This window comes from Zootoca vivipara, chromosome 5 (assembly GCF_963506605.1).
Source record: "Zootoca vivipara chromosome 5, rZooViv1.1, whole genome shotgun sequence".
In the NCBI taxonomy this organism is placed as follows: domain Eukaryota; kingdom Metazoa; phylum Chordata; class Lepidosauria; order Squamata; family Lacertidae; genus Zootoca; species Zootoca vivipara.
The window spans coordinates 80,919,998-80,943,221 of NC_083280.1; the positions used below are offsets into that span (position 1 = coordinate 80,919,998).

General features: G+C 40.2%; 1 protein-coding gene across 5 annotated transcripts in view; it reads right to left on the reverse strand.

Annotated features, from left to right (window-relative positions):
• The window catches only part of LOC118096362 (heparan-alpha-glucosaminide N-acetyltransferase-like), a 179,474-nt gene that overhangs the window by 64,850 nt on the left and 91,400 nt on the right, over positions 1-23,224 (reverse strand). For all 5 annotated transcript variants that reach the window (XM_035138107.2, XM_035138109.2, XM_035138106.2 and 2 more), the window contains 3 exons: positions 11,975-12,051; positions 10,408-10,438; positions 6,331-6,491 (listed from right to left, as the gene is read on the reverse strand). In XM_035138107.2, the coding sequence (XP_034993998.2) occupies positions 6,331-6,491; positions 10,408-10,438; positions 11,975-12,051 (269 nt within the window). The remainder of the gene's footprint in view (positions 1-6,330; positions 6,492-10,407; positions 10,439-11,974; positions 12,052-23,224) is intronic.

The window sequence follows — 23,224 nt, forward strand, 5'->3', positions numbered from 1 at the left end:
GCTGAAGAGTGCTCAGCTTTCTCATTCGCTCTCATGGAGGCAGAACTTGGCCATTCCGAATAAAAGGACAATGAACTAAAGCCAAATTTTATGGGAATGTCATTTGTCCAAGGCAATCATTTTGTTTTATGCTCTCCATTTCAAGCGATAGGATATTTCGGAGTAGGGGGCAGCGTTTTACAGTCCATTTTCCTTGTGGTGAGTAAGCACTGGAGACGTATCTGATTATTTACATCAGGGGTTGCCAATGTGGTGACTTCCATATGTCGCTGGATTGCAGAACCCATCATCATTCAACACTAGCCATGCTGGCTGCGGATGATGGAAACTGTAGTCTAACAACTTCTGGAGGGCTTTACATTGGCTGCCTCCAATGGGGCTGGAAAAAAATCTCTGAGCCTGAAACTCTGGAGAGATACTGCCGCTTAAAGGTAAAGGTAAAGGGACCCCTGACAACCCCAGTTGCGAACGACTCTGGGGTTGTGGCACTCATCTTGCTTTAATGGCCGAGGGAGCCGGCGTACAGCTTCTGGGTCATGTGGCCAGCATGACAAAGCTGCTTCTGGCAACCAGAGCAGCACACGGAAACATCATTTACCTTCCTGCCAGAGCGGTACCTATTTATCTACTTGCACTTTGACATGCTTTCGAACTGCTAGGTTGGCAGGAGCTGGGACCGAGCAACAGGAGCTCACCCCATTGCGGGGATTCGAACCGCTGACCTTCTGATCGGCAAGCCCTAGGGTCTGTGGTTTAGACCACAGCACCACCCACGCTTAGGATAGACCATATTGGGACTGACAAACCAATAGGCTAGCTCACTATAAGATACCATCAAATCTTGGCATTCTGTAAATTTAGTGAAATATTGCTACCGCAGCTCCTCCTAGCCCTGCAGCTAAGCCTTACTCAATTGTGAAAAGATAACAGAGTCCCCACAGTCCCGACATTTTGTCCTGGATGTAGCTTGGCTTGCTAGTGCTGAAATGAGATTTATAATTTTGACTTTTTGATATGAAGATGTCCCTCCTTCAAATGCTACTAGCTATGAGACGACTATTGATGACTGCTAGCTACAGTGCCTATCCTCTGCTGCCACAGTTGGAGGTACCGTAGCAATGGTTCTGAATACCAGTTGCTGGAAACCACAGAAGAGAGGGCTCTTGTGCTCCAACGCTGCTTGCTGGTTTCCCACAGGCCTCTAGTTGGCCACTGTGAGAACTGGATGCTGGACCAGATGGGCCATCAGCCTGATCCAGCAAGTTTTCCTCGTGTTCTTATGTTCATGCGATGCCAGCTAGGTTGCAGACATACCATTCTTTTTCCAACTTTTATGCTCTCACAAGTATTTGTGTGGAATCATTTCAGAGAGGACTGAAATTGCATTGACATATATATTTTTTATAAATCGCTGTGTTGCTAAATATATAACCCTGTCTTGCCTTTCAAACACACAGTTGTTGGCATGAATGGGGGTGGGCAACCAAAGACCCTTTGACTAATGGGATACGTGTAAAAATACTAGAATTGATAGGTTGAGAAAGTCCATTCTGATTCAGATAAATGGAAAAGTGGTATAATATTACCCGTTTTCCATCACATTACGAAAAAATGTTAGATTGTACTGGGGTGTGATTGGGTTAGTATTAGGTTTTTTGATCATATGATACATAGTAGAAACCCTTCACATTACTCTTGGGAAACTACAAAGCCAGCTGGCAGATACTGAAAACTCAAGTCACAAATTCGCAATGTATCATCTAGCTCATTTGCAATCACATTTAGTTATTTAATTATTATTTAGTTATTTAATTACTGTATTACAGTATTGTATTTCCAGAACCCTGAAAGAGTCAGGTATGATAAAATTTGCATCATGCCAATCAGCCAGGCATAGACTAAGGTACCAGTATTAAATATAATCTTTTATTACATTTCCTCTCTTCACTCCATATTTGAATATGAGACACAATCAGCCATATGAATTGGTTCAATTATTTTCAATATTTCTTTTGGAGTCTCGGTACAAAACACATCTGAGCACAAAAGCCAATGAAGAAGGGAGGTAGTGGATCAGGAAGATAATAAAATATAACCTGGAGGCTTAAAATTCATAATTCTAGACCTGTAGGGCTCAGACGCAAAGCTTTCCAAAAGAGAAACTTCCTACATTTAAGATTATTTTCCTGTTGCTCACGCTTAAAATTCTGAATTTCGCTCAGGTGAAGGCCTCTCCCCAAATTATGCTACGGCAGGGGTAGCTGCCTTGTGGTCTAGCACAAATAGCAATATCTGGAATATATAATAAAGCTTATCCTACAAATTCTTAACTGTTAAATATTTTTCTTTACTAATGTTTTCACTGCTTTCAAATTCAGTGGTACCTCGACTTACGAATGACTCGACATACGAATGTTTCGAGTTACGAACAGAGTTCCGTCCGCCATTTTGGATGCGGTTTAGATAGGATTTTTTTGACTTACGGTTTTTTTTAAAAAATTCCCCATTGGCTTCGACTTACGAATTTTTCGACTTACGAAGGTCCATTCGGAACACTGTTCTTTTCAGTACTATAGCATACCCTCCGACATTCCTCAAATGAAAATAATCTCACTCCCCTCCAATTAGCATTCATCAAGCCCCCTCTTTTTGTCATTGTCCCCCACAGAGCATTTCCTATCAGAAGAAGGGCAAGTGCCACCACAACTACACCAATGAGACACAGCACATCTGCCCTCCATTGTCCTGAGAAAACTCCTTTATTTAATTTTATACATCGGTAGCTTTACAAAAAGAAAAACACACACCAATAAGTAAATTTTAGAAAGGGGCAAGATTAGACGCGGATGCACAAAGGTTTGTGTGTGTGTGTGTGTTTAAATCAAGATGTCTTGCACTCTGCTCCATTTCCTCTTTCTTCCCACCTGGGGCAGCCCTGCCCTCTGCCTGCACCTCAGAGCCAATGTATCACACAGAGCGGAGCCTTTTCTCCTTGCCCCAGCAATTGCTGCAAACTGCCCAAGGGAGAAGGCCAGTTAGTGGTGCCCATGGAGAGGCAATGGGATACTCCCTAGCAGATGCCACTGCCACCGCCACCATTTCTTGGAACAAGGGCGGGCTCATCCTCTTCCTTGACCTCAGCAATGGCAGCAGTGGCAGGGGAAATAGGGACATTCCAGGATCAAATCAGAAGCCAGGAAAACTTTCATAATTCCAGGACTGTGCCTGAACAATCGGAGCACTTGGAGGATATGCTATACAATCCATTATCTGAGGTTGTTGATATTTCTTCTGGCAATCTTAATTCCGGTTTGGGATTCATCCAATCCAGCCTTTCGCATGATGAATTCTGCATATAAGTTAAATAAGCAGGGAGACAATATACAGCCTTGTCGTACTCCTTTCCCAATTTTGAACCAAACAGTTATTCCATATCCAGTTCTAACTGTAGTTTCTTGTCCCACATATAAATTTCTCAGGAGACAGATGAGGTGATCAGGCACTCCCATCTCTTTAAGAACTTGCCATAGTTTGCTGTGGTCAACACAGTCAAATGCTTTTGTGTAGTCAATGAAGCAGAAGTAGATGTTTTTCTGGAACTCTCTAGCTTTCTCCATAATCCAGCACATGTTTGCACTTTGGTCTCTGGTTCCTCTGCCGCTTCGAAATCCAGCTTGCACTTCTAGGAGTTCTCGGTCCACATACTGCCTAAGCCTGCCTTGTAGAATTTTAAGCATAACGTTGCTAGCGTGTGAAATGAGTGCAATTGTGTGGTAGTTGGAGCATTCTTTGGCACTGCCCTTCTTTGGGATTGGGTTATAGACTGATCTTCTCCAATCCTCTGGTCACTGCTGAGTTTTCGAAACTTGCTGGGATATTGAGTGTAGCATCTTAACAACATCATCTTTTAAAAATTTTAATAGTTCAGCTGGAATATCATCACTTCCACTGGCCTTGTTATTAGCAGTGCTTTCTAAGGCCCATTTGACTCCAGGGTGTCTGGCTCAAGGTCAGCAACCACACTACTTGGGGTGTACGATACCTCCATATCTTTCTGGTATAATTCCTCTGTGTATTCTTGCCACCTCTTCTTGATGTCTTCTGCCTCTGTTAGGTCCTTTTCACTTTTGTCCTTTATTATGGTAATCTTTGTACAAAATGTTCCTTTCATATCTCCAATTTTCTTGAACACATCTCTGGTTTTTCCCACAGTAGCACATCTAAGCAAACAGGCCTGAGATTACTCTGTAAATCCTGTAAAAGTAACACAAGGATGATGATGATGAAGAAGAAGCAGGAGGAGGAGGAGTGTTATTATTGCTATGCTAGAAGCTGAAGGAAAATATATTTAATTGAATATTTTGAGTTGGATTGGAGGTTTTAAGACAGCGATTGTCTCTTACATTCTGCCCTGCTATACCACAGAGGCACACTCCTCCCAAGACAAATGGATGCCAACACTCTGAGAAAAACCTATTTGAATACCACCCACCCACAGTGCCGTCCTTTACAGAGGCGATCATACATCTATTCTGGTTCCAGCTTCAGAATCCTGCAAATACAGAACTTTATTAAGGCTTCCATTATTAAGCTCTTCCTTTAAAGAAAGCAGAAACTGGTGATTAGGAAGAAATATGTGCGACCCCCAACTGCACTACACTGTGGATTTAAAAGGGCAACTGTCAAGAACATAATGCATTTCAGGGGTAGAGATCGGGATTTGAAAGCCGATACCACAATAGCTCCATAAGTACTCAGCACTTGGAACTGGCTATCCTGCAGTACTGAAGTGCAGAGATTTGCCACACACAAAAATTAAAAATCACAAACATATCTAATCTAAGTGCCAAGTTCTTGGTTCCTTCTCATTTCTCTCCCTTCCCTTGGGCTGCATAAAGAGAGCTGTCTTTGGTTTCTGCTGGAAAATGGATGCTGCATGTAACAGCCAAAAGAGAGAGAGAGAGAGAAAAGAAAGCATTCTGATGAATAAACAATCCACACAGGGTGTTATGCCACCATGACTGTTGCTGCCTTTCCCAAATACTTCCAGTGCTTACAGGATTTGCCATTGGGGGCAGCAGAAATGAGACACCTCCGGTCTGGTAATTGTTGTTTCTAAAAGTCTCCAGATCAGATTATTGTCACTAAAAGTACCTCTCTGTTTTGCCAAACTAAATTAGCAAGCCATTTTTGCTGAAAGCAGAAAAGTGTTAACAGTTGACGTGCCCAGCACCAGCTGCCGAGGCTTTAATAGGCAATAACTAGCTGTTCTGCTGGTGAATGCAAAGATGTAATTTGCTGTTGCAGATTGTTGTGTATTTAGCAAAACAAACAAATAAAACTATAGCAACTATTGCTCAAAAGACCAAGAGAGAGAGAAATCACCAGGGGCTTCTTTTTAGAAAGCATAGTAGGGTCCCCCACTCAATAAATGGTTTTAACCATTTGTTATTTTTAAAGCCTAGATTTTCTGTCTGCAGTTGGAGATAATAATGCACCATTGGGGAAAATAATAGTCCTGTTCATGAATTCAAAAGACCACATGGAGGCTCTTCGCTTTCCCCTTCTGAGCAGGATGATCTGAAGTGGGTTGCAAACATGTTACAAGTCTCCTTGCTATCAGGAACCTTCTCTCTAAACACAAGAAGATTGGGGAGGGAACAGGCATCATAGAATTGTAGAGTTGGAAAGGATCCCAAAGGTCATTTAGTCCACACACGCCCCGAAATGCAGGAATCTCAACTAAATCATCCATGACCATCCAACCTCTGCTTAAAAACCTCAAATGAAACAGAATCTCCAAAACTTCCTGAGGGAGTCCATTCCACTGTAAAACATCACCTACTGTCAGAAAGCTCTTCCTGGTGTTTAGTCAGAATCTTCTTTCTTGTAACTTGAAGCCATTGGTTCGGATCCTACCCTCCAGAGCAGGAGAAAACAAGCATGTACCATCCTCCATGTATCAGTCCTTCAGATATTTGAAGATGGATATCTCCTCTCGGTCTCCTCTTTTCCAGGCTAAACATACCCAATTCCCTCAACCATTCCTTATAAGGTTTGGTTTCCAGACTCTTATCATCTTGGTCTCCCTCCTCTGGTCATGTTGCGGCTTTAAGAAGGATATTAATTGCAGCAACCAAAACTGGACAGAGACACTGGGGCCAGGGCCAGCAAAGCTCCACAGCAAAAAGGGGGGGAAGCGGGGGACACTTGGCCATACAGATTTAAAGCACAGTCAGTGCCTGGAAAGCACAGAGGAAAGATAAGTGTGGATATTGTACGTGAATGTATGATAAAAAACACTAATGACCGAAAGGCAATTATACTTACATGGACCATCTCTTGGTCCGTAGTTAAGGAAGCAGAGTCCCATCAAGAGTAAGATCACAGTTCTCCAGGTCAATTTACGCAAGAGCTGGATACGGCTCACTCCTCTTTTCATCATCGCATGGAAAGCCAGTGCTACTGATGTGCCAATGATGAAAACAAACCTATAAACATAAAGGATTTGTCAAAAACCCAACTCAAACCATACATTCATTGATTTCCTTTCCATTCAAAACTATTGGACTCCATTCGCCTAAGTAAAATCTCCATTGACAAGGAAGGTAAGGATGAATGGGCATTTGTTTGGGGATACTGTATATTTTCATCTCACACTTCCAAAATGGGTGTTCCTGAAGTAAATACAATCATTTTCTAGAAAAAAAAAATCACATTTCCTAGTAGATGAGACAAACTACAACTCAGATTTAAAAGCAGCTTGCCTTGTTGGCTAAGAGGGCTGTGGCAGAGGAAATGGTCCCTTGCCCTTGTGGAAACGCCTGTAGATTGTCTCCTAGAGCTTGGGAGCTATAGTAACATGCTAGCAGCCTCCTGCTCTGTATGCAAGAGGAAGTCAGTATTAGGGCTAGTGATTCAGTGAAAGAACTGTTCCAGCTAGTCTTCCTTGGATATATCCATTTGAGCAACCAGTAACGCAACATTCATCAGTTGGAGAGTCATTCTTTTAAATTTACTTTTAATATCAGGAATGGCAAAAGGCCAAATCCGAGATGACAGCAGAAGACTAGGTCTAAACCAGGCATCCCCAAACTGCGGCCCTCTAGATGTTTTAGCCTAGAACTCCCATGATCCCTAGCTAACAGGACCAGTGGTCAGGGAAGATGGGAATTGTAGTCCAAAATATCTGGAGGGCCGAAGTTTGGGGGTGCCTGGTCTAAACCAATCATGTATAAAGAGAAGAAGTCTGTTTTTGAGAGCTGTGGCGTGAATAGATGAGAGCAGCTGATGTGTCCAGAATAAAGGGGCAGGTTTTGGTGCGTGGTAATAGTTTTATTGTGAAATAGTTATAAAACTAATACATACAAAGAACAAAGTTTGCATTTAGTTCTAATGAATGGTAACTTTGCCATATTGATTTATGCTAGCTTTGTGTTTACTTTTACATTGTTGGTTACGTACTATTGTTTTTTATTGCTTTTAAATTTATTTTGCTTGCATTTTTTTATTTTATTACTGAGTTTTGTAAACTGCCCAGAGGACAGAGGAAATGTTGTAAATAATCTATAAATTGATTTACATCTAATCAATTAATTCAGTCAAAACACAGATTAATGAACTAAAAGTTCTTTTTTAAATAGTTGGCAGTTTAATAGGCACAAAATTCCTAATAAACCAGCTGGCTGGTAGAATTCAGTACTACAAGATGTGGAAAAAACTACCGGCTTACATAGCTTTAAAAGTTGATTAGACAAATTATTGGAGAATTTATTTGAGTTTAAACTAAAACTTCAATATAGAGGTTGAAACATGGGTGAAAGCATAATTAAATATACTATTAAATTAAATACACCATTACTTTGAAGTGAACATGAAATGGAAATAATTAATGAAGTAATTGGTAACTTTTTTCAATATGATGAAAAAAGGGAAGTCAGAGAGGGAATAGGATTGTATATAATTTGGGGTTCAGTGGAGGCTATCTTAGGAGGACGTTTTAACAAATACTGCAACATTATTTAAACAAAAGTAAAGACACTGAAAGGGGGAATAAAGAGCAAGAAAATGAACATAAGCAAAATGGCTCAAAGAGGATATATATATACATATATATATATGTGTGTGTGTGTGTGTGTGTGACTAACAACTTTGCCTTATAAAATAAGTGTTCTGAACAATCAGCTATTGTTTGAACAGCATGAAAACCTGAGACGGATGTAAAGATGCTAATTCAGGATGTGGAGAGGAAAACAGTCTTCAGGGAAAAGACATTTTTTTAAAAAATGCCAAATGTGCAAATCTGTCATTCTTTGCCTTAATGGGCACTTATAAATGTGCAACTTGCCAAAGATCTTCCTCCACAATATGATTGTGGTTATAAAACGAACAGCATGGTCAATAACATGATCTAATCTGATTGAAGGGGCCAGTAAGAAAATTATTACCCACTTTACAACCCATTAACATCAACCTTACATTACAGGAATGCACACGATAGATTAAAAACTTGCTTACTTAAAGCAAGGGGGTCTAAATAAACTCCATTAGATTTGTTGGGGTTTGGGGGGTTTTTTATTGCTGAAGCAAAAATAAATACCCCCCTGGTGACTGGACCAAAATGGGGAAGGGGATATGATGCTGATAGGATGCTTGCTGAGTTAGGGTATTTTGACAGTCATATATAGATGTTGGAGAGAATGACTGTTTAGATAGCTTTTGCCTTGACAAACTGATACAGATGGGGAAAATATGGCACAGAGGAAGCTCAAATATCTCGAATGTAGTTACTAGGATTTAGGACATAGAGACTCTGACTTGGAACAGAATGCCTCGCTTGGAATTTTTAATTGCATCTAAGTTGCCGAGAAAGCTCTATATGCACCCATCTTGGAACAAAGACTAACATTATATGTTATTATTAATCACGGAATTCAGAAGTATTAAGAATTTGCCCATCATATATCACTGGCTGTAACAGAAAGCAAAATTATTTAAGGTTACAGTCAGGGGATTCTTGCGGCTACTCTCGAGTAAAGATGCTCCAGTCCGCACTGTCTTTAAGAGTTTTATTGTGCATACTATTTACAGTGCAGAGATAACAGAGAACATGACCGCCAAGTCCGATTCAGAACCCGGCAATGGCTGCCTCCTGCTTTTCGGCCAGCATAAAAGCCTGGGCACCCCAAAACGCTGCCCCTTCACCTTACGTGTGGGCACGAGCCTCAATTCGGGCGCCAGAAGGAGAGGTTTCCCCTCTTGCTGGCTGGGGCAGCACCTGGGCTCCGATGTCTCGCTGAGTCCCTCATCCGCTGACCCTCGACCAGAGCAGTGCCAGGGCTCAGATACATCTCTTAGCCCTTCCTGCACTCTCTGTCCTCCATAGTGTTGCCAGGGCTCAGACACCTCATTGAGAACCTCTCTCCAAACCGCTCCATTCCTCATTCCCTCCTCCCGACTCGCTGCTTGTGCTGTCGCTGGGCGAAGTGCTGGTCAGGATGACTGGGGGTGGCTCCTTGTAGGGAGTCCCCCTGACAGTTACATTGACCTTTAACCTAAGAAACATGACCAAGATACCTTCATTCTATTCAGCATTAAGTTTTAATGCTGATTTGAACAGGAAAAAATAGTTTGGAAAAGGAAATTTCATGTTAGAAAAAGGCTACTAGTCTGAGTGGGTTATTGATCAAGAAAATGGCTGTTATGAAGAAGAAGGGATTCTGTTCCATCACTTGTCAGGCCTATGCAGATTACAAGTGTCAAATTATAGTTTTGCCAATACAGTAAGTCCATAATTTATGCACATTTAAGTTGTGTGCATTCAGTTTTACTTGTGTGGCAATATTATTATATTGTCAAGGAGTGGAAAGAGGGCAGGGTTCCAGGAAAAATGACTGGTAATCCCACCTGTCACAGAACCCAATGGGCTTTGATTGTACGTGGTTTTGGCTTTAGGTGTGATCCCTTGATCATACTGTGTAAATTATGGGTTTACTGTTGGGCAAAGTCCTAAGTGTGAGACTAAAGCAAATAGCAAAATCCCTCAAAGTGACCAGGAAGGTAAGAAAATTGGCCTTTTCACATAACCTGCTATTCATTTCAGGGCCAGCTCTAGATAGACCCCCGGTGGCGCGGTGAGCCAGGGCACCTGGCCAGTAGGCAGAAACCATGCCGCGCGGAAACCATGCTGCGCCCTGCGGGGGTGGGGGCGCCGGAGCGATCTCCGCCCCTCAGCACCAGGGCGCGTGACCTGCTCGAGACTGCCCTGATTCATTTAAATCCATTGATATTAACTACAAGGCATTAAGATTAAAATAATCAAGTGATATCCATGCATGTGTGAACCAGTTCAAAGAATTTATCAGAGCAGAAAGAAAGGATATTGCTGAGCAGTTTTTGATAGCTTACCAGGGCATGACCAGATCTGCAACTGTCAGTCCTATAATGAAAACACAACCATGATTTTAAAATGCTGATAGTTTCACAATACAGTTTACCAATTCATGTGGTAGATAAGAACAAGAAAATGGATCTGATGTCTGGCACAGCATCTTGCTAGTCCTCATGGCCATATGAATGCATTTGGAAGCATACTAGAATTGTTTGCAAATACCACAGCATTTGTAAGTTTACACATCCTCCAATCATTATTATTGCCTCCTGCTACCACAATAATCCTTGCAAAAATATTCTGACTCTAGCACAAATTATGTTTGGCTTCTGAATAAGGCAAATATGCTACACCTTTTATGCAGAGTAAGCATATTTATGTAAGTTTTCTTTACTTCTTTCATTTGTTCTGAGTTCAGATAGTGCAGATGGGTCCCATGTCATAAAGCACAGACCCTGCCCAGGTTATGGCACACCAAGTCAAACACAGCCCACTAGCCATGTATGGCAAGCAATCCAGAGCCCTATAACTCTAATTTTGCTGCCTGCCTGGACCTCAAAAACAGAAGAGTTGTCAAGGACTTGGCAAGCCACTATGAATGACTGGGAGATTATGCCTGGCTTGGAATCCCCAGCTGGTCAGACTTTATGTACCGGTAACATGTGAATGGCCATGCAAGTGTATATAACAGTCAACATACACATTAGGAAGTGAGGACAACATATTATGAAATGAATGACCCTTCATTTTTAGTAGGCTCTTTTCCCTGTTCAGTAACTTCACAACACAAAAGTGATGAAGATATATCTAACTTTGTTTCACAGAGTCGGTGGGCCAGTGCCAATTGGCAGGGACAGAGGAATATTTCAAGAAACATTTGTTGAGTGTTGACAAGTTGTAAGAGGAGATCCACCAAACCAATACTCTTGTGACTGAAGCAGGACTGGAAAAGACGTGTGGTTTTCCCAGATTAAACTGTGCATGTAATTAAAGCCTGTGTTATGAAGATGGCAGTTCAGAAGTACCGCCAATTGATTTCTGAGCTAAAATACAGAGCGAGGCAATTATTGTACTTGGCATCATGCTAATCCATTTAACCGAGAGCCCAATAACAGGAAACCATTGTTACACAATATGTAACTCAGATTGGGGTGACTGTAACATGATCTTAAAAGCTTCTCTAGCTCTCAGAAGTCAATATACTCCTTGCAAAAAAGGAAGGGTCAGCAAAACGGAGCTGTTACAGACCTTGCTTAAACCTAAAGAAAATGGCCTCATAGACAATGCACTGAGACAATAAAATTAAAGGATGAACTCCAGCTAAATAAAGTAATGGTCCTCCAGTGGAAAGGCAAAATACAATTAGCATTCACATGCTTATTTTAAGATCAATATTTTTTCCTGCTGATTTGCTGAAGAGGCTTTTATGAAGTTTAAGCAGAGTTCATTGTTAAATACTCTTTACCTACAGAGGATATGGTAGGCCTTATTAATTCCTGTTTCTTTTGGAGATCAATAATGAGTTTGCTGATTTGTATGAAGTGCTTAGGGATGCAGCAAATGCAATGGGAAGTTGTCCCCTACCATTCCACGCAGCGTGCTCAAAGAACCAGTAGCCCCCGCCTCCACAGTTCAGAAAAACCATGATGGTGAGAGAAAATCTGAAAGGAGAAAAGGATTAATGGGTCAGGAAACCAGGTGAAAAATTGCTGGTTTGGGGCAGTGACTCTGTCCTACCTAAAGGCTAGAAATCAGACTAAAAATCAGATTGACTAAACAACTTAGAATGATAACATTCTTCTCTGCAAATGGGTAAGTTTGTGTTAAATAATTTGAACATAAGCTTACATTACATTAAAGACTCTTAGTATGCATTAAAAGAAAACAACAAGAGGTAATCTATATATATTTTTACCACGGCAAGACAAAGGAATCTTGGCATGCTATTTTTCTATGTGCAGAAAGGGTTGCTTCTCCCATCCATATCTCTGTTGGAAGCACATTCATATGTCCAACCCTCAGACTGCAGCCTGAAATGGTATAGCCTGGGAAAGATTTTGCTGTTTGACAGGTTACCACCTTACTGAAGCTAAGCAGGTCTATAGGTCTGGTCAGTGCTAGGATAGGTGAGTGCCTGGGAACCACATGTATGTTGCCTGAGGTTCCCTGGGATTATAAATAAACCCATTGCATATGTAGATTGCCTAAATTGTGTATACCTTACTACGCAACTGCAGCTAAGCAATGGACCATTTGCCCACCTTACAAATCAGGAAGAATACTCCGCAAACAGGACATCTGGAATAGCTCTAAAAACACCTCTGCCCACACCTTAACCACAAGTTGCTGAGACTAAAATGTCATGGCAGAATCAGTAGCTTTATCAGACCAGGTGGAATGCAATTGGCCCTTTATTGACCCTAGATCCATCCTGAATTATAATATCACCCTTTGGCCATCCGCAGTGCAGGCGCATAATGAGCCCAGTAGCTCCGACTTCCAGAAAACTACCATGTAGTAGTGGTTAGGAGCCATATGTTTGGGTCTTGTTGTCCAACTTCCGGGGCCGAGTCTGCTTGTGCCAGGCTTTCTAGAGAGATACCTATGCTTCATTCAAGAGAGACACCTATGCTTCATTCAAATATTTGTATAAACAAAGCATTCAGGCCATAATGATCAGCAGCTTCCTCTGGTTCTAGATAAGGAGAGTTACGGAAATTGATAATTTTGCTCATTTTGTTTTGTAGGGAGCCATCAGCAGCTGCTGTTTTAGTCTGCCTAAACATACAAAATATATTGCTTTTGGTAGCAGATTTTTTTTTTTAAAAAAAAAAGAAGACAGAGGAGATGAATTAGTTTCAGTTTAATGAATACTTTTCATGCTTGCCCTTGGGATGACAATGCACTTAGGTGCTAATAGAGAGAGCATTTTAAGAAGAAGAAGAAGAAGAAGAAGAAGAAGAAGAAGAAGAAGAAGAAGAAGAAGAAGAAGAAGAAGAAGAAGAAGAAGAAGAAGGTGGTAGAGAGGGACACTCTTTTTGGTGTTGGTTTTGAACAATGGGAAAAATACTATTCAAACAGATGGTTATTAAATATTCCACATTTTTCTCAATTTGAAAATTGAGACCGAAAATATGACAGTGCATCATTTCAACTGTGCAAGTTGCTGATGCTCTTTCCAGTCTTCCCATGTGCCACCCTCCCCCCCCCAGCAGTGTGCAGGTGTCATGGTGGTTCAGGAGCACAACCATTATGCGTTTTCTTTTACTTAACAGCTCTTGCAGGAAATGGAAGGTTATATTACAGATCAATGAGTGGGAAAACGGACTATGACAACCTGAGGTCAGAGGCAGAAGGATAGATGGCATTAATTAATTCTTGCACTTGCTAGAAAAGCTACCGTATGAGAGATGCCTCATGCAGCCACCACAGCTGATTCCTGAAGGCTATTCCATCCATTTCTATACTCTTATTTTATTTTATTTTTGCCTAATATGCAACATTTTGCAAAACAGAACGCCTCTTAAATTACTTTTTTAGTTATTTGAAAATATGCCAGACCATGCTTTTACAGAAATATTAAGAAAATCATTTTTTAGTGTTAGATACATTTGGAATTTTATTCTTATTTTTGCCTAACAAAGGAGACCCAATGCGGCAGTTTATTGATTATATATGAATTTTTTTAAAAAATATTTGTATCTACACATGCCTTTATGCATATTTGTGTGTGTTGTTAAAAAGAACTCTGCCACATTGCTCAACGATAGCTTGCACTATCAAAAGTATACTACAGTATAATAATAATAAAAAAACCTTAATAAAATGAAGTACAATAACAGCTAAAATCATCAACTTCAGCCATCCTCTTAAATTTTCAATACAGATGTAGCTGTATTTAAAGAGAAGAGGTAACTCTTAATACCTAGCAATGGATTTGGACATCTACACAAAACTGTTTTCCCATTGGTAACATTTCATGTGAAAACATTGCTGCTTCATATTATTAAAAGAAAGTAACCCCGCAGAACTTCTTGTAAAGTTTAAATTTGTCCATCACTTCATAACAGTTTGTCCTGTCCCATTTTCAATGAGTCTATAAATATTATTATTAAAATATTATTAAAAGTCTTTACCTAGCAAAATAAAGGAAAGTGGTAGTCATGTTAGATATTTATTTTTTAGTAATACATTCATTTTGTATTCAGTAGTGCATACATATACAGTAAGACATATGGTAATACATATATCTTTCAGATATACAGAGATCTTATAGATCTCATGTGTACATCTGTTACCAGGTTCATTTTATTCATTTCTTTTTTCCTTTTGGATGGCAGGCCAACTATGGAGTGAAGTAGTCATCCAATTAAAATTCAGGAACCGTTTTCCTGATTGTCTGGTCCCATTTAACCTTGAAACCCTTAAGCAACAAATACTGAGAACTGGAATTAAGCCAAAACTTGATCTTTTCATAACCAGCTGCTTCTTATAACATGGTGTTCATTTTCCAGACTATTCTGAGTCTGAATTACTTAATGATAGGTCCTTTCTTTGGGTCCTTTTCAGGCAGGATTGTGGTATTTTACCACCCTTTGTGGTATTTTACCTACCCTTTGTGTAGGGGGTGGCTTGTAAGTTGTGGCTGTCATTTAACCCAGTAAGACAAGTCCTGGAGCAACAGGTGTGCTTTAGCTCCACGAAATAGCATTAACAGTTGCCATTATGCAGATAGCAGAATGCACCACTGAGTCAATCTTGTTTAAACTTTCACATGAAATATTCATTGGACAGATTAATATAAATTAAATTTGGTGCATCTTTATTTTTGAAACTGAAAATCTTTTTTTGAAAACTGAAAATGTCAAGGATACCAGCAAGAAGAAATTAAGATGAGCATTCATTCAAGTTGTTGCAGAAGCATTTAGTATTATTTATATTGCACCTTCAGTGTATATATGGTGCTTTACTGAGCAATGTAAACTAAAGACAGGTCCCTGTTGTTAGGCACTTACCATTTTAAGTGGAATATTTCATTTCTGCAGATTCTTGGGTACAATGTTCCTCAAACTGTGGTCTACAGAACAGTTGGGATTTGCACCCAATTTATTTCTTCTGACAATGAAGATCAAGTCTGTTTTGACCAGGGCTGGGGTTATCCAACAGAATAACACAGTGCTGCTGCAATCTACTATCTATTCCCTAAAAATGAATCAGTTAAAGGAACCTGCCTTAGTAGCCTAGGGACCATGATACTCATAACATAGCCCTGGTTTTGATAATGGTGCTGGCAGTGAAGAAAATTACTTTATTAAGTGGTCCAACATCACATACAGTAATCCATGGGTGTGGGGCCAGTTAAGAGCCATTGTTACCCATTCATTTGCTTGCCTCCTACATTTGTCCTCTTTCCTCTGTTATATCCTACCTAACCCACTTCCTCATAAAAAAAGCTATTCAGTTTTTAGCCTTTTGAAAGGCCATGGGCTTGCTACTGCTCATCTCATTTACCACAGTGGCCTGGTACATGGCTACTGTCCATCTACTCCAAGGGGAAAGCGCACAACTGTTAAGAAGGGCCCAGCTGGATCGAAGACGCACCTAGTCGAATCCTTCAAGCTGGACACGTGTGCAGTATTCCTTTCTAGCTCATGATCTGCAGCAATTGGTATTCAGAAGCACATTGCCTCTGATACTAGAAGCATTACATAGCCATCATGACTAGCAACCATTGGCAGCCTGATCTACCATGAAGGTGTCTGACTCCCCTCTAAAGCTGTCCAAGTTAGCAGCCATCACTGTCCACTGGGTGAAAAAGAACTTCTGTCTGTCCTGAATCCAACACCATTTAGCTTCACTGGATGACCCCAAGTGAGAGAGGGAGAAAAAATATATCCCCAACTACTGTCTCTACATTGTGCTTTATTTTATACATCTCTGTTTAGGGAAGCTTTTAATATTTGATGAATTATTATATTTTAATATTTTGTTGGAAGCCACCCAGAATGGCTGGGGAAACCCAACCAGTATCATCATCACCATCATCATCATCATCATCATCTCCCTCTCGCTCATTTCCCCCCTAAACTAAAATGTAGCCTTTCCTTATAAGGGAGTTGCTCCAGCCCCATGATCATTTTCTTAAGCATTTCTTAACCATTTTCTTAACCATTTTCAGCTTTCTGGTTCCCTTTTTGAGGGGCAGCAACCAGAACTGTACACAGTGCTCCAAGAGCGATGCCACCATATATTTGTATAACGGCTTTATGGTTCTTACATGATTTAATACATGATTTAAAGCAAGAAACCATACTAGCAACAACCCAACACACCAAACATATTGCCCACCAATGGCAAACACAGAAAACCACTCATTTCCTCTTTTATTCATTTGTACTGACCGTATCTGTGGGTGCTTTGACACACTTTGTAATATTACTTTTCCTACATTCTAATTTTTCACATTGTTTCCTCTCTCTCTCTTGTGGATTTTGCTTCAGCTTGCTCTGCAAACAAATTAGCACTTTTGTCTCATTTTCTAAGCCATTACATGCTTTTTATTATTCTTATTAGAAAGGACTCTTTTTGTGCTAGCCTGCTATCTCATATAATCCACTGCTATCAGCTGTATTTCTAGGGAGCGTGTCTTTGCTAGCTCAGAAAACATAAGAATATTTGTACCACTTATCTTTCCACGCTAATGCTCAGGTACATGAAGTGATTTATTAACCATTTGGATACAAGTATTTCTCGAACTAGGGGACAGAAAGAAGAGACACTGATACTTTCCTTATCTAAATCCTGAAGGACAGCAAAACTCCAAAGCTACTAGCCAGCACCAGCACTCATAAATAAGCATTGCAAAATAAGGCTACCACCAAAAAGATAGCCCTAGTCATCATTAATAGACTTGTTCACATGTCACACTGGACTGAGGCACAAATATTTCTCCACAAATGTACAAGTGTTTGGTCAGTAATCCTAGGATCCCCAAACGAAACACACAAACATGTCCTGGTACTGCTATCAAGTGACAAATACAGCTACCGTAGTTTAATGTTGGGGTGAAAATGTGTAGGAAGCAACACTTTTCCATAAGCGTTATTTAAGAGTAGTCAACATTTCAGATTTTGGCATGACTGGGACTGGATCCTTAGATCTTTGAACACACCAAAACCCCTTTTTTGAGATCTTCTTTCTCTTTTTACCATTACATCTTTTCAAGAAATCCAACACAGCTTCATTGATTTCAGGTCAGTTAAATATCTTGAAACATAATGAACAGAGAGTCAAAGAAAGCATGCTTGTCGTGGACCCTGTCTAAAAATTCGATAGAGTTATATGGTATGATCTAATTCTTAACTCTTTTGTGGGTCAATATGAATCCATGTGAAAATGCCATTAGAGACATTATTTTTAATCCCAGGAGAATGTGTTGCAATTTTCAGATTATATTGCAGGTTATTAAGCATTACATTGGTGTGTTAAATGAACCTGTGTTTTTATAGGAACTTTCCATAGAGTACTTATAAGCTTGAGATACAGGATCAACAATTTGAGGGGGAAATGCAAGCTTGGGAGTTAAAATATGAAGTGTTGGAGGAATACAATTTGCTCATATAGCATTTCAGTCCATTAATTCCATCATTATACCATAACACTTCAAAAATTCTTCAGCTCCTCTACTCATTCACACCCTGTGTCTCTTTAACATAGATTTTTCCAATTATATCCATTAGTTGTCCTAGCAACAGAGGCAGAGGTTAAGTCATTTTCGAAAAGCGGTACATCCCAAATAATGGTATTATACCAAATCTTGCTGGGTTGTTTTTTGTTTTTTTTGCCACCTTCCTTTCCATTCTGGTAGCAGCAGAGAAAGTAAAGAGCTGGTCAAATTTACAATATTTAAATCAGTCCCATCCTCAGAGATGCACACAGTAGCTTAATTGTTGCAGGTCACTTCTGATAGAAAAGGGAAATATTAAATTTTAATACTGATATGGTTCAATGCACAGTGAACTAAGAGTTCTCCAGCCAGGAGAGAAAACAACTGGGTAATTTCACAATAAGGTCATAAGCAATTCAGTTGCCCCCTAATTATTCGCTTTATTCTAATGTCAAGGTATCAGTTAATGCCATGTGCCAATTAATACATTTTCAAGGTAGCCTCCGACAAAGAGGATTTTAATTGCCTACAAGTCCCAATTTCAACTTGGAATCTCAGCTTAATTCCCCCCCCCAAAAAAAAACTACTGATGTGTTTTCTGTGAAAGTATGCAACAGCTTATGCTTCCAAATGACAAATATTTCACACCATTTTCAGAAAGGATCAGTTGGACTTCATTTTCACCAATTAGCAAGTTGAAGGCAGCAAACGATCATGCTTGCTGTTCTTGCCTCCTTTGCTCCATCAGCGTAACTTCTGACACCAGAGGTACCCAACGTCAGTGATTGCTGTACCTCAGATAACCATCATGGATTGACTCCTGTTCTGTCTCCAGCCCATCTGACTGGAAGAAGACAGAAGAGGGAGCAAGGACTAAGGGCAGGAAATCAAAGCTGATTCCCGATTCCTGTCACAGAAGAGCAGGAAGTCACACATTTTATCTGCATCAGGGATAGAGATATCATGGGATGGCTCTGAGTGTTAGGGCTATTACTGTGTTGATGATATTTTACAACATGACAAACTGAGAAGAGGGTGGGATTAAAATATAAAGAAAACATCCACTAAAGAAAAGCTTTCATGCCTCAGCTAACTGCAAACGATAATCACTGGAATATTTAATGTAAGTGAAAGTGTCAAAGTATGTCCATTTCATAAGTTACATATTACAATCAACGGGGTGGGGAGTTAAGCAGAACTACAAAGTTTTTCTGAGTCTCAGAGCAACACATCAACAGTACTTGCAAGCCTTGTGGATATCTGAAATTTAAAAAGGGATATAATTAGGGGAATACCACACAATTTGTTCACAAAAGTAGTGTGTTTAGCTATTAAATATAATGCTACTTCTGATCCTGATTATTTGCTTGACTGAATCACTTGCATTTTAGATTCTACAGACATTCAACTCAATATACAAATGCCTCATTTTATAATGGATTGAATCTGCTCATGTCTTTTTAAACTTATGAAAGAGATTATTTTTAAATTGTATATTAGCTCACATAGGGTGAGCTGGATCATCACTGTTTCCTCTTCCCCTCAAGAAGTTTTTCCATTTTGCTTAGTTATTCCTGTTTGACTGTACTGTGTTGAGTATTTTAACCCAATAAAAACAAAACTGACAAGAGATGATGTTTTGCAGTGCTTTTGATACGGCACAACTTGAATTACACCCTGACACCTAGTGTGTTTGTTTTGCTTGGAATATACAGTATTGCAGTATTCTTGAACAACCATCCAGACACATGTGCTCTGATCAAAGAGCCGGTGTTTTACTGGCTCATAATTCACCAGAGAACATGATTTTAAAGAAACACAAATGAAAAAGCCAATGAAATTGGCCACATCGAAGCTCTTAATGGGAAAAGCAATATGCTGCTATGAGATGAGACACAACAAACTATCAGTGCTATAAAAGGCAGGAAGGTGATGCCCTATGTACCAAAATTTACTAACATTTCAGTAGCAGAAGGATTAATAGCTCCCTGAAGAATTTTATATCATCAATGAGTCAAAGTAACAACAAAAGGCATAGTGGAGTGAATAATGCCTACTTCTTTGAATCACTTCTAATGGACTGTAGACATTTCCCCAAGACAAATGGGGTGTTCTAAAATTGAACTTCATCTTACACAAGCACTGTTATATCAGTCCAATGGCACAACCTCAAGTGCTAAATATGTCAGCCAGCCATACCTCCCAGTATAGCACTAGTACAGTGGCATGTCCCAATGTGACCACACCAGCAAAACCTGGCATATCACAGATTTACAAAACAGCAGAGAAAAGGGCAGGGGTAGACCCTTAAAGAAGAAAACACAGGGCATAAGCCAGCGAAAGTTATGCCCCCCCAAAAAAATCAAATCCTTTTTGAGCATAACTTTTGAGCATGCTCAGAATTTAGTTAGTTATCCAGCCAATTTTTTCAGACCTCAGACAAAGAAGATGACTTTTGTCCCATCAGCATTTCTGATTTGCCATGAAGCTAGTAAATGTACTTGGTTTTCAAATGGAAATTTATCCCCGGTTTGACAAAAGGTAAGGTGGTGCAACAAAGGATGTATTTGATTATCTTCTATCCTGCACAAAACACTATCTTTGTTCTCCGAAAGGCAGACACTCTGTTTTCACTGTATGCCTGCTGCTCATTTCATGCAATTGCTCCTTTGGGAGGATAGGGCTGTTAATTGAAATGGGCCCCCCATGCTACAGTCAGCAGCTGGGTCTGATTGTTCTGTTCCAATAAATAACATGGCCATATTAATTCAGACAGAACAATTAACACCAGGCCAGACACTTTTGACTGTATATAGAAATTCCAAGCTGAAATACTGGCTGTCATTGAAGATGAAATAAATTCAGCTAGAGCGTGATCCCTTCAAAATAATAACCTGTCCTTATTTCATACTGTCCTTTAACTCATTCACATAGGTGTCTTTTGTTGCAAATAGGCTTCATCACAATCTAAGTTGCAGCCATATCCGCTGATCATGTTGTGATTAAGAAATAATAAATTACATAATTATCCACTCTTGTTCAACCATCAAACTCACAAAACAAAATACACAAACCAAAAGTGCCTGATCTATTCATCCGAATAGACTGGGAACTTTTGATTTGTGCTTAACTCCAATGAGTAAGTCTTAAAAGCATTTTTAATAATTAACTCTTTGGAATACAAAGTTATATCTCATTGACTTCTTATCAAGTAAAACATAGGCCAAGAAACTTTTGTTACACTAGGAAAAGAGAAGAAGGAAGAAGTCCATGAAAAGGGAGGTCTGAAGAACGCAATGGAGCCTAGAAAAGGAGAGTTGGAAGAAAAAGTGGTACGGATGAATGACAGAAAGGAGAAAATGCCAGAGGGTAGACTCTGACAGAGGAAGGAAAACTGGCAGAGAGATTGGTTGGAGAGGAGAGGTTCTCACACACAGCTAGAAGCTGCAGTGATGAGGAAGGCTGGAGTTCACATATTGATCTGAAACAACCAGCCAAATCTTCAGCTTTAGACCATTACAAATGATCAGCTCTATAATCACCATCTCATTACATCTCTGTTGCAGCACAATTACTTAAAATAGTCTACGTCTGGAGCCTTTCCTTGATTGGTCCTTGCTCTCCCCTTGCAGAATTATTAACCTTTTGATTGGCACACACTGTTTCTAGAGCACAATTACGTAAGACCTAGGAACAGCAATTGCCTGGAAGGAATGTGATAGGAATACCAAATGATAACCAACTATAAATAGAATTTGGTTATCTTAAAAAGAATTGGGGGGGGGGTTCCTCCCTTAAATTACATTTTATAATGTATAGTTTTTGTACCAAGATCAACTGGACCATAATAAGGGCTTACCTCCAGTAATAAGCAGTGTGGACATGACTTTTAAGAATCTGTGCACTGGAAAGACTTGGCACATAGAAGGAATCATCAAGGGATAACCTAAGAGATCACAGTGACAGAGGGAAAGAAAACTGAAGCTTTTAGGGGAGCAGCACCATAATCTTGGGCATCTATATTGTACTACACTAGCAGCAGTGAAGCATTTGACAATGATTGGCAGACACTACAGTACAGTACAGAATGTTGCTTGCCAGGAGAACTGCTCCTTGCTCCTGCCAGGGAAAAGCCAAAATGACTAGAAAGAAAGAAAAGTGAAACTAGACAACAGCAACTCCATCCCACGCTACAGGGCAACTTTCAGGATTCACACACCCTTCAGCTAATGGACACATCCCAAATGCCCAGTTGTCCATAAAAACGGCCTGCATATGTAATACAATGTTTGTGGCTGCTTTTGTATGACCTCCAAAACCCTCTTTCTTCCCTCAAACACATTTTTTTAGGGGGAAACTGACTGGGCTGGTTGCTTGTGCAGATGCACAAGTTTGTGTCCATTGAATATGTATATGCTCTTGACCCTGAGCAGCTGTCACGACTCTGACACAGAGGAAGAGGAACCCAGCCTGGTCAGGACGACCGACGTGGAGTTGCTGAACCCAGAACCAGGTCTCAATACTAAATCCAAACCTGCCATCCTGGAGCCTCCTGAGCCAGAACCTCTAAACTGGAGCGTCCAGAATCAAATTCCTTGGAGGAACTGCTCCACTCCCTTTGCACTAGGTGACTTGAGTTCCCCACTCCCGGCTTGGCAGAGAACAATGTATTAGCTGGCTGAGATGCACCAGAGGACTGCACCTTTAAGGCTCTCCAGGAAGGGGATGAAGTTTCTGTGGGATAGCTTGGGCTGATAGAAATAAAAGGCCTCAGTTGTAGACCAAGCAAATTATCTGTTTGGAGCTGTCCAGGGTCCTGCAGCTCCTTCCTGAGTGTGCCACCCTCAGACATCCATCCAGATATTGTGGACTCCCACTTGTGTCTATATCTAGCCTGTCCTGCCTACGTCTGCTCAAAACACACTTTGTATTTATTTTAGACCAAGCTTCCAAAACATGAGTGATCCACAAAAGTATAATCGGGCAGCAGCCTTAGCTCTCCTATTAAAGCTATAATATAGAAATGGGGGATATTAATGATTATATTCTTCAGGGATTCAATATAAATTACATGTTTTCCTCTCATTAACAATGAGTGAAGTAATAGTACCACTGTATTGTGCTCTGGTCAGACCTCACCTGGAGTATTGTGTCCAGTTCTGGGCACC